General features: G+C 46.4%; 1 protein-coding gene across 1 annotated transcript in view; it reads right to left on the bottom strand.

Moving 5' to 3' along the window:
- Nucleotides 1-9472, bottom strand: part of PTEN (phosphatase and tensin homolog) — a 45789-nt gene extending 36317 nt beyond the window's left edge. The window contains exon 1 of the mRNA XM_052677610.1: nucleotides 9333-9472. Within this exon, the coding sequence (XP_052533570.1) occupies nucleotides 9333-9411 (79 nt within the window). The 5' untranslated portion in view covers nucleotides 9412-9472. The remainder of the gene's footprint in view (nucleotides 1-9332) is intronic.
- Nucleotides 9473-15649: the final 6177 nt, after the last annotated feature.

The following is a 15649-nucleotide window of genomic DNA, read 5'->3' as shown; positions in this document are numbered from 1 at the left end:
TGAAGTATTTTCCAGTTCTTAAATAGTCACAAAAAGTAGCAAAAATACACAGCCACAGCCCCTCCTGCAACAATCAATCTTCTCCATTAACATCCAGAACTTTATCAATGAGCATTGCTGAGCAATGTATGAAGTTCTGTTCCAAACAAAGTAAGCATTTAATCCCCTGTCCTTGCCCTACTCTAGGAGAAAACCAGAAAGCTAACGACTTAATCTTCCTATTTTGTAAGCACGCTCGAGCATGCAGTGCAGAATTTACACACGGCTTTACTTTCTAAACCAACACTGACAGGCTTTAAATCAAAGCTCAAATAAAAGACAACTTTAAAACTATTAGCCCTATGCAACCAAAGGTTGCAGGAGGATCTACTAGTCATTAGGCTGAAGATTCCTGAAAGCTGGGAATAATGCGCAGTGTTCAAGCCAAGCTTTGGAGCTAAAAACTGCCAAGTTTCATTTGATAACACTCAAAGAGCAGAGGAACAACATTACTCTGAAGTCTCCCAAAAGTGCTTTGTTGTGTCCATTTTTCTGCAATTTTCAGGAACTCAGCCTTTAGCAGCCACACAACGTAGTCTAGCAGCACATCTGTCTTCACCAGCTCTGCAACATTAGTGTACTAACCTCAACTCTTAACTCCAGCTTAAACACATCCATGTAGCAACAGAGAAATTAAATTAAAGGAACTGAACTGCTCTGTAGCTGTTCAGCAGCTTGACAGCCCGAAGCTACAGAGGGAGTGTTACAAGAAGTGTCCACACTCCATCCTCAAACAGATTTAAGTGTCCTGACAAATGGCCAAACTCTTTATTAGCAAGAGTTTCTTGACAGCATCCCTACAAATGAAGAAAAAAAAGACACAGGAAAATATGCCCAGCCAAATTGAGAAGAGTTTCCCAGCATACATGCTGTTTAGCCTGTATACATGCATACTTTCATTGTAAATAGGCTGCCAGCTCTAAACACAAAATAAGTTTACTGTTTTTCTCCAAAGCTGGGTAATCAGGAAGTAGAGAGGAAATGAACAGGAAGAATGTTCTTGAGAGCAAAGGAGGATTCCTTGTAGCCAGCCAGCTGCACTTGCCAATTCTACCATCTGTGCCTTAAAGAACAAGAAGAGACCAACTCAGATGTTGCAGAGAGAAATATTTTAAGATTTCGGAGAAAGGCATTTAACCCATTAATGCTCAATATTTCAATGACAACCCTTTGTTCCTCTTCAGGATGGACATGAGGAAGTATTACTTTTCAGAAAGGGTGGTCAGGCACTGGAATGGACTGCCCAGGGAGGTGGTGGAGTCACCGACCCTGGGGGTGTTCAAGGAAAGACTGGATGTTGTGTTGAGGGACATGGTTTAGTGGGAGCTATTGGGAATAGGTGAACGGTTGGACTGGATGATCTTTTAGGTCTTTTCCAACCTTGGTGATTCTATGATTCTAAACTTCAAGCTTGTAATTCAAACGCAGTGCCCTACAGAAGAAATAACAGAACTGTGGCTCCCTCATTCCCGGATTCCAACAGTGGGAAGGAGTAAATCATAAAAAGCTTTGAAGATGCTACCACCAGTTGCACCACCACCTCTACCCATCATGAGGTTTTCTGGACCCACACATGGTCATGATGCTACATTTCCAGAACCATTCTCAGAGCAAGAACCTTCTCACACGCTACATGAGTTGCACGAAACCCAACCTGGAGCTCTCAACTCCAATGGGCATTTGCTGAACAGCTAAGAGGAACAAGATGACTGAAGAAGTACTGAATTTACATAATAACCAGGCATTATTATTTTTTTTCCCAAAACAGTCTCAACCTCATAAACCTCACAACACAAATACCAAACAAACAAACAACAACAAAAAAACAATAGTAAAAGAAGCATGACAAAGGATGTTTACTTTGCGGAACTTGTTCTGACAAGAAGCAAAAAGAATTCCTGCTCAACTCCCATTTCAACACGGCCTGGGATTGCAGACCAAGTAAGCCATGTAGATGGTGGCAGAGGACAACGCCTGCTGCATGACTTTCTCAGCAAAGGAAACCTGTAACAGAAGCTTGGCTTTCACACTGCACTTTAAGATTTACCTGGTTTTACCTACGTATCAAATTCAACACAACCTCCACCAAGGCAGAACATGGCATGTCCCCAGCAATGCTCTCAGAACATGGCCATGCTTTGCCCAATGTCCTCTGGAGAAGCACCACTGCATGCTTAAGCATATCCTAGCCTCAAACACCCACAGAAAAATACAAGAATTTTTTTCAGAGGAATGCAGCAAAGAGAGTCACTACTTTGATATTTACTGACAGGAAGTGAAAAATGGCTCAGACTCAACTTCTTGCAAGGCTGAAAGGACATCCAAAACTTCCAGAGACAAGGGAATTCAAAACAGAATTCGAGCTGGAGGACAAATATGTCACACTAAAATGCTTTACAAAATCTAAGCTGCGAAAATTAGGATTTAGCCTAACTTCAGGGGGTGGCTACAAGAGAATATGAAGACAAGGCTTCGGGCCCACCTAATAAATAATTTCTCAGTCATTCAGCTGGAAGTAGATACTACTGAATTCTAACAGGATGTAGTGTTTGCCTCCTCCTCACGTTAGTAAAAAAAATGGGTGTTACTTCTCTCACCAAAAAAACCAAAAAAACAGAAGAGAAAATAGGCAACCACTTCAATTCTAGTCCAATATGTACCCAGCGAAAGCAAGGAATTAAGCACAGGCCTCTAAAAAAGAAATTAACTGTGTGATTAAAAGCTATTATACCAAATACCCACAAAGGCAGAATTAAGTTTATGAAGATATCTCTTAAGCATTTCGCTGCAAAGAACTGTATATGGAGCAGTTTTTATGCACCGCTGCATGTTGGGGCTGCAGAGCTGGGGCTTCATCTTTACAGAGAACAATGCCAACTTTTGCTGCAGTCATCATCCCAAACACAGAGCAGGCAAGTTTCGTTTTTTAGCTGCACAATCAATTACCCCCTGAAATCACAGAACAACTACTTCAGCTACAGCTGAAAAATCATTAAGATAACTCATATTTATGCAGTACGATCCAGGGCCTAACTGCACAATTATTACACTTATGCTCTACTAAACTCCTTTTTCATCGCTTCACAGGCAAGATGACAAGGCAGAAGACTACTGGAGAGAGGAGGATGCTAGCCTGAAATGGGAGCTGGAACAAGGCTTTGTTTACATCTGGACTAAGACCTATTTAAAAACCAAGAGCAAGCTGAACCACAGTCAACTGCCCAGAAAGCATCCTGATTTCACAAGAGAACATGCTCTGCTGGGCCATGTATGCACATCCCCAAATTTTAAGACAAATTCCCTTCTTACAACCCAGAAGGCATCATCCCAGCAGCTCACAGGGATGCACCAACTTGCACAGCTAATGCCTAAACCCATGTCAGAAGTGCCAAATCACAGGAACCCACAACTCTTCTAGGACTTACGAGGTAACACCAGGCACACACAGCTCCATCCCACATCCCATTTACTCCCTTGAAAAAGCCATCTGACATCAAATAAAACCCAATACTCATATCAAATGGACACAAATCACGTGTAGCTCTGAGATCCAGATTGCTAGCTGGGTGCTCAAATAAGAAAGGAGGAGGGCTTTAAAATGCTGTTACTTATGACTAACAACAGCAAGTTGGGCCTCCTAGTTAAGGGGTCTGAAGACTCAACTGTCTATTTTATTCTCTCCCTTTTTTTGGGTTTTGAACACAACTGCTGTCCCATAAAATGTATTTAACCAAGAAAATGATTTAACAGAGCATTCTAGGCCATGGTACCATAGACATAATTTGACAGCTTATGCAGCATTCACATGGCAACAACAAATTCACTAAAAATACTTTTTCCTTTAAGAAACTACAAGAAGCTGCTCAAATCCACAATTGGCAGAAGCAACTTGGTAGACAGACTTAATACATAAAATATAAATTTCACAGTCGCTAAATTCTTTAGTCTAGCTTCTGCATAGCCATCTTTTTTTTTTTTTTTTTAAGCATGGGGATTTTTCACATAATTTGTTAATAAAACATAATTTCAGTAAGGTTATTACAAGTTAAACCAACTGCTTCTACTGCAACAACAGAAGATCTAGGCGTCCACGTAATCCAGCAAAGAGTTAAACAGAAAATACAATCACTTCTCTTTTGGAAGAAAATTAGGAAATTCTATACTTCTCTTCACAGTGCTTTAATGCAACATTTAGCATATACTGGCTTTCTGCACAGCACTCACTATATTTCTCAGTCTTTTGGTAGTTCAAGAAAAAAAAAAAAAAGACTGAGATGTAATAACTGTAGCACTGGACAGCACAGGAAAAATTCTTTTTTGTCCCAAAGAAATGTGTTCACTGTCAGTCTAGCAGTCACCAAGAGCCAATGCTTCCACATGTATCAGACTATGGCAATCGCAGCCCTGCACAAGCACCACTCTGGGGACTGTATCCCTTCCCTAAATATACTGTAAGTACCTCAAGAAGTCAGTGGAAATTGGTGTAATATCTTGAGGACAGAAGAGTCTTCCTGGCTAGCACAAGTTCTCCAAAGAGTCATTTTCAGAATTCAACAACCTTCTTCACGAGTGAAGTCTAACCTAGTGCTGATGGGGGCCCAAACCATTACCTGAAGAGCTGAACAGGGGATCTTCAGAAGCACAATGCCAACCAACCCACCCTTGCCCAAAGCTCTGAGCTCTGACATAATTACTTCCCCAGGGCCCAAAGTGACAGCATCTCATCATCAGTGGGTGGCGGATTATGAAAACTCACCTGGATTTCTACTTAATAGAATAAAAAAATAAAAAAATCAGTGCTCAAATCAGATTCCTTTCCAGTAGGGTTTGCACTTTGTTCAGCATGACCCAAACAAGGTTTTAAGGGAAACCTTTAGTTGTTCTGAAAATTATACACACTTCACGAAGCTTGCAAACAGATTTCAGTGGTACTGTTTGCTCTTTTTTCCTCCTTTATCAAATTTTCTTTTTTAGTGACCCTTAATGTGTTCTCATTATCCATACTCATTTCTTTCCCCAACTTGAAAAGCACAGTCATCACCTCAACAGCAGAGCTACGTGAAACAGAGAATTAGTTTGCAGCTCTTGCTGATTTAAAAACGTGCACAAGCAGTTATTTTTTAACTTCATATTTAGCTTGTGCAAACAGTCTCCAGCAAAGCTGCACCATGTTAAAGTTTCTGATGATGCAAGACCAAGTAGTATATTGGGAAGCCTGCACAACATTTAAGAAGCACAATGAGATGAACTTTAAATTTGCCAAGCACCTTAAATTCCTGTCCTGGGCAATCGCAGCAGAAAAGCTGGGCAGAGGCCTCTCTGCAGTGATGCAGCAAGGGATGCACAACCCAGCACTTGCTGAAATGGGGTTTTTTGTGCGTAGGCTTCAGCTGTCAAACAATGCTATCAACAAAGATGCAGATACTACAGCAAGCTGTTACAGTTTTTTCTTAGGTTGTGGGGAAAACTATAGGATCACCTGGGAAGCAAATCTAACCTCAGAAGAGAAAATGGATGGAAAGACTTGCACCTACTGACACCTTGCTTTCTCAGTCTGGACAACTCAAAAATCCTTCGTAACAGAAAGACTGATTCTCCCAGTATCAAATATACCCTTCCCACAAGCAGCTAACAACTGGATCAAGTTCTGAGAAGCCTCCAGCTAGTCCCATTTTACTACTCGCTGTTCAGGCAGACTTTTTAGATGAATTAAAAGCAAAACTGACACTAATCTCCTTGTTTAAAACCCAAACCTATCCAGGCTCCACAAGCAAAATGAGTCTGTCAAGCTCTTAACACTACTAAGTAACGCAGTTTACTCCTGAACAAAGAAATACTTTTCCTCCAGTAAAAGCTTTGCCACTTGCTTTCTTCCAAGCCCTCACCAAATCTTACTACAAAAACAACTGGTTACAAAGCACCTAACCAACTTCAGTTTTAAACAGAAAGCCAATATTTTAAAGGAGTGGCATTTCCAACTGCAGTTCTATTTTTAAACTCAGCATGCACCTCATGCCAACTCACTTCTTTTCCGGGAGGTTGAGCCATTTTGACTCAAGTCACATAATCTAAAATTTCATTAAAAATGCAAAAAGCCTTTGGACTGCTGATAGCATAAAGCAGCTTCCACTCTCAATCTTAGCACTCTGCCTTTCATCACAAGACAAAATGCAATACTTGGAAATTAACAGCATCCAACATCTAATCGTTACTAAATATTACTGCAGTTCATACAACTATGTGGGTCATGAAATGCACACGCCTCAGTTAATCACTGTTCTATGCTAAGGCTGCCATGCTCATGCATAGCAGAAGGCCTATAAATCTGAAGTAAGTTCACCGAATTCCATAACAGATACAAGTAACTGATTTTTCACTTGGGTCTCGTGTAGTTAAGCCTCCTGTCAAACTCGGTTACACACACACACATAAGATAAAAGCAAGCACTGCAATGTAGAAGACTTGCATGCAAGTGTTCTCCACCGCTGCTTGCTGTAAAATGGTCAACAACTGAGCTGCATCACTACAGAAATCCTAAAATTATAGTACTTCAGAAAATATAATTGCCCTTGCATCATTAAGAAATGCAGCCATCTAAGAAGAAAGCTATTAATCCAACCTTTCCTTCTCACTCATTTGCAACAAAAGGTATTTGGCATTACAGAAATGGAGTAGAAACCCAAATTAATCAGAACTGAAGTATGAAAAAAAAAAAAAAAAAAAAAACAAAAACATTTCCTCTTCTAATTTCAGAAATATTTTTTTCCAAAGCAGTGCCTAAAAAGGCTGTTCAGGGAAAAGAAAGTTTGCTCAGATGAAAAGCTGTGTCAGTATGTTCTTAAAACACATTTCATGACCAGCAACGTAGGACTATTTTCATCTGGTACAAACAAAGCTACTGATTTTGAGAAGTCATCATTTCCCTTTCCTTAAATCCTGTATTACCAGTACAGAAACAACTCCTAACTGAACTGCCTGCACCCAAGTACTAAGTCCCAAGTACAGCGGATGGACATCTGTGCTCATTTCACAAGGATGTAATGCAGCCCATAAGAAGAAACACCAGTGATGTTCCAGCCCAGCTCCTCAAAAGATAAGTAAACAGTCCAGCAATAAAATGCCTGTTTTGGCACTTGGGTATTCCCTGCAGCCCCTTGGAGAATCAGCTGTGTCTGAAATATAAAGACTGCAGGTCTTTGTCCACCTGGGATGGCGAGATGTGATGAGAAAAGCAAAAAAGAGACATTCAGCTAAGTGGACACCTCATCTGGTTTCCAGTCCATGCCCTAGTTGGCTCACTGGAGGATTTCACATTGCATCTCCCTTGGCCCACGTTGCAGCACCTCGCTGTTGCATGTTTTGGAACTTCCACTGAACTGCTCGTTTTCAGAAAGGATTCACACCTCAGTTCCCCTCATCCAGAGATCAGTGCCCAAATCACAGGACTACACAGCCCCTCTCAGTCCTTTAGGCTAGGGAAAAAACTCCCCCAAGATGACTGTTAGCCACAGGATGCTCCTACAGACATGGGAAGGCTGGGAAGCACAGCCAAATGCAGGTGGTCCCTTGTTTCAGCCTCAACATTTTTAGCTCTGCCACACAGTGAGAAGTGCCTTTGAGATGCCAGTCCTCCTATCACACACCACATACCTTTCCAATACCTCACTGAGGTTTCAGGTTTTCTTCAATACCAACTCCCAGCCCAGTTCTCTGCCTCAGCACAGAAGTAATAAGCAGGTTGCTTTCCAAGTATGACAACCAACAATTTCATCAAAACTCTGCAAAAAGAACATCTCCAAGAAGCCTGCACAGTGATAAAATAGTCAACTTTCACCTCTGCAGTGTCAGCCTTCAAGTAAAGCCATTATACTGCACATGCAGCAGTCTTTATTCATTAATTATCCATTAAGTGTGAAGCTATGAAAAAGGGGGACTGAATATAAGCTCATTTCAAAGACATCTTCATAACTGTTTAAAAAAATAAACATTTTTTTCCATGAACTCTGTTACAGAATTGCAGCCAGCTGCAGCTTTCAAAAAAGCTAATTTAAGTCTAGTCTTTAGTGGCCTAGTTGTAATTAATAATAATAATAAATTGAAAAAAAAAAAAAAACCTCAAATCAGCATATCCTAAGCAACCTTGAGAAAGAAAATCCAGATTTAAAATTCACTCGTTCTCTCACTTAAAGCAGACTACTCATTGAAAAGATGTGTTTGGGTCAAAAAGCCCCACCTCCCAGCAGCACATTTGGACAGTGGTACCTTAAACACCAAACCTGCAAGGACAAAGCAAAGAAATCACCACCACTTTACCACCACTTGTTTCCCAAAAGTTCCCATCCAACGCATTACTCCCAGAATCACAAACCTCGCTGAGACTGCCCTTAAGCGAGCACCAAACACTGCTGTGTCAGCCCAGCAGCAGGCCAACAAAACCCCCAGCCAAACATCGCAAACACCAGTCTAACACTGGGCTTCATCAACGCCACAGATAGACTGTGGAAACCACACAGCAAAGAAGGATTTGGGCTCCTTAACTGAAAGCTCAGTGTCCCCTGCTGAAGCCAAGCACCTTTCAGGCCATCACCACTTCAGGCCCAGCGCCCAAGTAACATCACGAGCTCCGTACTGCTCCCGCCCAGAACAAGGCTGCCTCTGGATCATCTGCTACAACGCGAGCTCTCAACACCGAAATTTTCGCCCTGACCCGAAAAGCAGCGAGTTCTCTTTCTATGCAAATAAGGCCGGAACCGAGGCATCAGGACGAGACCGGAACCACAGCAACACAGAACGCGCCAGGCCGGCAAGGCGCACAGGCATCACCGAGCGCAAGTCCTGCCTGCGTGCAGGGCGGCCCGGCCCCAGCCCGCGCGCCGCATCTCCCAGGACGGCTAAAACGTTCGAGCCCGGTTTGCACTTACCTCAAAGCCCTCCCACCGCAGCACGGATCAGACCAGCCCCACGGGCACTCGGCGCGCAACCCCGCGGGCCGCCACAGGCGCAGCCCGGCAGCCGGGCTCGCCACGCTCCGTCTCGTTATCCAAAACCCCGTTATCCAGAACCGCGCACCGACCTTCGGCGCATCCTAAGCACCACGCTCCCCCCGGCACGCCGCGCTCCCGTTCGCCTCACGCCGCGCCACCGCCGATCTTCACACGGGAAAAGCCGCGGTGCCCCTCCGTGCCGGGCCCGCTCCGTTAGCCGCCCGGCGGCGGTTAGGTAACGCGCCGCGGGTCTGATGCAATCGCCGGGCGCGCAGCGCTGCGCCGGGCTTGGCGGCGCCGGGAGGATACAGGTCAGGTCCAGGTCGAAGCCATCCTCTTGGTAGCGCCTTTTGTTCCTGCTGACGATCTCTTTGATGATGGCGGTCATGTCTGGCAGGCGGGGGCCGCTCCGGGGCGGGCCGCGGGGCCGGGCGGCGGGCGGTGGGGCCCGCTGCTCCCGGGGCTCAGCCCCGGCCGGGCCCGGCTCCCGCTCCTCCCGCGGCGGCGGCGGCTCCCGGCGGCCGCCCCCCCCTCCTCCTCCGCCTCCTCCTCCTCCGCCTCCTCCTCCTTCTCCTGCCGCTGCCGGGGCGGCCGAGCGGGGGGGCTCCGCAGCCGGGCCGAGTCCCTGAGGGAGCCGCCGCCGCCGCCGTCTTTGAGGCGAGCGAGGCGGAGAGAGCGGCTCTCCGGCGCTCCGGGCCCCGGCAATGGTGACAGCGGCGCGGGCCCCCCCCCGGCCCGGCCCCGCTCCCCGCCCCGCTCCCCGCCCGGGGCGGCGGCGGCGGCGGGCCCGGAGCCGCGCGGTGGGGCCGCGCTGCTACCGGGCGGGCGCTGGGCGGCGGCGGGGCGGCGGCTCCTCAGGGCGTGCGGGCGGGCGGCGCGGCCTGGCTCATACCCCCACTCCCCGCGCCCAGCAGCGCCGCGCGAGCGCTACGCTCCCATCATGGCCGCAGCTTCCGAGAGGGCAGGCCGCACCGCTCCGCCCCCTCCGCCACCCCGGAAAAGTAGTCCCCGCCACATCGCCGCCCCACCGCCTCCCTCCGCCCGGCCTGAGCGCCCCCCGCCTCGCGACACGCCGCTCCCCCGCCGTGCCGCCCCCCGGGCGCCGGCGCCGTCCTTCCCTCGGTGGCGGCGAGGCGGAGGGCGGGCGGAGGGATACGGACGGAGAGCGGCTCGGCGGTACTGCGACAATCACGTGGGCTGCCCGCTGCGCTCGCGGCGGCCCCTCCCCCGCGGCGGAAGTGGCCGGCCCGGCCTGGGCGCCGAGACGCGCCGAGGGGCGGGCGGCGGTGCCGGGTGTTTCGCTCTCAGTCGGGGCTGGCCCTGCCTTGCCTTGCCCTGCCTTGCCTTGCCCTGCCTTGCCTTGCCTTGCCTTGCCTTGCCTTGCCTGCCCGCCTGCCTGCCCTGCTGCGCCGCTCGGCCCGAGCCCTCCTCCCGCTGCCTTTTTGAGGCTGGCCACTCGGCCGGCCGGCCGTCTTCGGTAGTTCCCCGCGGGGCGGTGAGAAGCGGCTCCGAGGCGCCCTCCCCGTCTCCGGGCAGCACTCGCGTAGCTGGGCCGGCCCCCGACTCGTTCCGGGCCGAGTGGGCGCTGAGCGGGCGCCTGCTGCCCCCTGCAGCCGCCCCGGAGCCCGGATGTCAGCGGTAGCGTTGCGTCGGAGGAAGCCTGTCGAGAAGGCAGTTCTTTATTGAGAGAGGGGTGAGGGATATCTGGCGGAATCTGAGCGGAAACAGAGCGGAGCGCTGCTGCGTGGGGAAAGGATCCGTTTGCTATCCAGATAGAAGAAACGCATCGCAGCGAGGAGCAGCCTGGTGGGAGGGGAGAACCCGTGAGCCCCTTTCCCTTCAGGAATGACAGGATGTGCCAAAGCAGATGGCCTCGGTCAGGCAGGTGTCTGCCTAGGGGTCAGATCCCAGCTCTAGCGTATGCCTACCGTGAGTGTTTCTGAGGCTCAGAGAAAGACACCCTGCCGAGGAACTATTTGGCTAGACCTGTCAGCGCGGGGAATGCAGCCCTCACTGGAACGCCAGTAGAGAATGTCTGATTTGCTCAGTAATTGCATTACCTGGGGAATGGCTGGCAGTCTGAGCAAAGTAATGCTGGCTTATGCATTGGCTGGATACTGGGGGGATTTTGTTGATAAGCAGCACTTTGGCAAGGTGGGATAAAACATAGTATCCTGGAAAATACATGTTAAATAGCAATTTTTACATATGCACACTAGGCAGTACTTTACAAAATCTCCCTAAAGTACAGCAATTGAAATGTGTAAGATAAATTCAGTGTCTTGTTCAGTCTTAGAAAAGCTTTTAAGAGAGGTCCAGCTGCAGCTAGTTGGAGCAGAGGAGGAATGGAAAGGTGAAATGTTATGCTTCGCCTTTAAGGGCTCAAAATAAACTGGAACATAAGGTGGAGGGATTTCCTGGGTTGCTGTAGCTTTCAGCTTTTGCAAATGCTATATTATATAATTCTGTCATAAATGTATCAAGTTAAGATCTTTTGCCACCATTATTCCCACTGGGAAGCTGTTCCCAGAACCTCCTTCACATTTTCATGCTAAGTATATTTGTGACTGGTTTGTATCCACAAGTTCTTGCACCAGTGTTGGCCTTAAATAGCTCCTACTCCATAGCATTTACCCTTTTTACCCTTTGTGTGTTTACAGTTCCTCCTGGCCTTCATCTGACTGGTCTCAGAAGTGACTTTCTGCTCCTGCTTCTGTATTCTTTCTTTTCAATATACACTACCAGAATAGAGCATGGTGTTCTTGACAGTATCTTGCCCCCGGACACAAGGACACTGGTATTAACCCCTTCTAAACCCTGTTAGGAATGTTGTTTTCCCTGTCATGTTGGCAGCTATTTTGGGGCCAGCTACTGTGTGCAGTGAGACCATAATTTTCCTTTCCCAGACTTCAGAGAGGTTGGTTAGGGTCTACCTTTCTTAGCCGTCTCTTCTGTATAAAATGTAGGGACTGCAGACAAAACTAGCTGATGATAAATTCAGAACAACAAAGAGGTAATTGGTGTAATGATATAGAAATACGGAATTGCTTGGGTTGGAAGGGACCTTAAAGATTAGCAGGTTCCAACCCCACTGCTGTGGGTTCATTGCTTCCAATTAGATTAGGCTGCCCAGGGCCTCAGCCTGACCTTGAATATCTCCAGGGATGGGGCATCCACAACTTCTCTGGGCAGTCTGTTCCAGGGCCTCACCACTGAGTATGTAATTTCCTCCCAGTGTTTTACCTAAATCTCCCCTCTCTTAGTTTGAAACCATGCCATCTTGTCCTATCCCTACATCCCCTGACAAAGAATTTGTCCTCAGCTTTCCTCTAGCCCATTTTTTTAGGTACTAGAAGGTCTCCCTGAAGCCTTCTCCTCTCCAGGCAGAACAACCCTAACTCTCTCAGCCTGTCTTCAAAGGAGAGGTGCACCAGCCCTCTGGACATCTTCACTGATGCTCCTCTGGACCTGCTCTAACAAATCCATGAAGTTAAATTGGAGAACTTTGGCACAAAATGCTATAAGTGCCAAAAGTTTTCACGGGTTTAAGGGGAGAGAGGAGAAATTCTTGAAAGAACTGGCTGCAGATGTAATCTCTGGTGCCTGAAATCTTTGGTAGACAAGTTGCTGAAGCCCAGCAGAGTTTTTGTGGAAAAAACTTTGCAGTTATCAAGAATGTTTCCAAGCATCCCCTTTCCTCCTGTTTTGTTTTGTTTTGTTTCCCCATCACTCACCTTGGTCTTTCCATGTACTTTGCCTTGCTTTCCACTGATCTCCTTTCATACCTACACCATTTTTCGTTGTTCACAGCCAACAATAACCCCTTCCTACTTCTAGCCACCACAGATGCTTTTGCTTTTAGCATACCAGTTCTTTCCCATCTTGCTCCTGTTCACATCACTGAAGGAGACCTGATTGCCTACAGCCACTGGACACTGAAGTTCACCAAAAATAATATTTATTGGCAAAGCACTCAGCAGTCAAAAGCAAAACAACCACTATGTGTCCTTTATCATAACCCCTCTGAGTTTTCAAACCATGCTAGGTCCCTATAGGTCCCACTAGGACCTCCTCGTGCCATAATGAGGAGCTACAATCTTCTGGAGATGAACCACATCATCCATACTTTGGATTTGAAATGTTAGAATTTGAGCTCGCATGTCCTCAGTGATGGCAAAGCAAAACTAGCAGTGAACAGTTCTGTGTAAACAGGGAAAAGTCCAGTGATGTAAGAGGTACAGAGGCATTTGTCAGATTAGGTTTGAGAGCAAGTCCTAGTGTTGAGCCTTCAGCTCAAAACATAAAGGCTTTGAAAGTGTATTTAGTAGAGCAGAATGAATTCAGTATATCCCACTGCTTTTAAGAAATATTTGTTCAAGAAATAGTAATCTCTCCCTGTTGTGAGAAATTTTGGCCCAATGGATTCCATACAATATAAACCAAAAGCACCAACCTCACCTTCAACCTGACCCTGTTTGACTTCTGTAAAAAAAATTGTATCTCCTATTAAAAAAATTTAATGCACTTTTCAGCAGAGTATTTCTTTCAAGGGTTCATGCTACAGCTGTTGAATAGCAGTGAGAAAATGTTGGTTTCAAGTTTTTATTACTTGCATGTGTGTTTGCATTTATCCTTAATTGCAACAAAACAGATGTCATTTTTTAAGAGTGGGAGAAAAAACAAGGGTCCTAAATATTTTCCTACAGCACCAGTGATTCAAACACAACAGCATTTTTCTAGTACATGAAATGCCCATAGTGAAACGATTGTTCTTTTCCTATTCAAGAGGGGCAATACAAGAACCTCTGTGAGCCTCAAGTTAATAACACCTATCATCTTATTTACCATATATATATATATATGTATAGTTATATATATATAGCTATTTACCATATATATATATATATATATAGTGTATACATATCTACATCTTATCTCATTTACCATTAAAGACTGGAGAAGCAGCAGAAGCAAGAGGGCTTTCTGTAAATCAATTTAGATATGGACACATTTGTTTCCTGATTAAATACATTTCCTTTTTGGGAGATGTACTGCACATAGGACAACAAAAGGTAACCTTCAGTACTCCTGAAGAAGCTAAAGTTATTTCAAACTTTTTTTTTTTTTTCTTCAGTATAGGCCCAGGAAGTTGGAACCAAGCAAAAACTGCTGGCCTGGTATTCTGGTAAAATCCCAATCATTTTGAGAACTGGAGTATTTTTTTTTTGTGTGTGTGTGGATTTAATGATGAAAGCACCATGCATCACCGATGTGATGATGGATGGTTTCTATGGGGCAGGTCTGTCCCACCTGCGTCACTGCAGTGTGCTCAGGTATCAGCACTAAGCAGATGCACTGCAGGAAGGAAATTTTCTATCACATTCTTTATCTGAGAGGAGTTAAATGGAGTAGCTGCTGCGGCCACGAGAAAGCTCAGTAGACTTGTTTGTAGGGTGTATGTGAAGGAACTCCTGCATTTTTGTACAAGGGATGATGATTAAAAATGCCCTGTAGTGAAGATAAGATTGTATGAAATGCTAACAGCTCTTGAAAACCCAAGCAGGTTCCCAAGTGAGCTGGTGCAGTTTTGTTAGTGAGCCCTTGAACAATATATGAATCACAGGTAAGAATAAAAGTCATCAGGCTCTATCTCAGAAAAAGCCAGGAGTAGAAGGCATTGCTGCAAGAGCAGAAGGGTTGAAGACAACAAAAGGCAAGTTGATAAAACATCCAAGTGATCATATTCATTAGAAAGATCAATTGTTTTGGCCTTTATATGGACATTTTCCTGATAATATGTATTATTCTAAGTTATTATTTCAATACTGTGCAAGTTGAAAGTGGGAGTGCTTTCTTGTTATCTCTTATTAAAAGTACTGGTTAATTCTTAAATGTCCTTAGGATCATTTTAGTCCTGGTGAATCCCTGTAGCACCCACAATCAGCCAGCTATGGTGAGCTTTGGGTCATTGGGCCTATGTACCACCTCTGAGCGAAAGCACAGCTGCAGTTGTGCTCTGTGCTCCCCAATTGCACCCTGATGTGGGACCTTCCAAGGTCCCCTCCAAACAGTCCCTCCAATTTACAAAGACATCTCTTTGCTGTGGAAATGTTAGGAGTTCCACAGGGACTGCTCTGGCCACAGAGTGACTGAGAACAGTCTGGAAGCTGAACCACTTGTTAAACGTGTTCTTGGTTAAGTATCTTTTGGCCATTTCTTACTCTTTAATATGAACGCATCCATTTGTGGAGATCTATGTGTGTGTGTCATTGGTTGCACTTCAGCACACCGCGGCCACAGACGGCCTCGGTGACGTGCTACCTGAGAATTGCACAGACTAATAAATAGCGATAGAAGTAATGAACAGCCGTAAAAAGCTGAGAGTCTGGGGGCTGGGAAGTGCAGGAAGAACGGCGAGTTTCTCCAACGTACGGCCGCGGTGCAGCTCAACCTCAGCCCCGCAGACCACAGCCGCCCTCCTTCGCCGGTACCGCTACGTATCGCCATCCGCGCGCGGCACCCCGCACAGCAGGCACTCCTAGCGGGCAGGACGAGGCCCGCTCCGCGAGGAGAAGCCGGGCCGGCCGGAACCTTGGTGCGCGGCGGCGGCAGCCGGCCGGAGCGGG

Source organism: Tympanuchus pallidicinctus, unplaced genomic scaffold (assembly GCF_026119805.1).
Source record: "Tympanuchus pallidicinctus isolate F22 unplaced genomic scaffold, pur_lepc_1.0 scaffold16, whole genome shotgun sequence".
NCBI lineage: Eukaryota > Metazoa > Chordata > Aves > Galliformes > Phasianidae > Tympanuchus > Tympanuchus pallidicinctus.
This window is presented reverse-complemented; position numbering and strand designations above follow the sequence as displayed.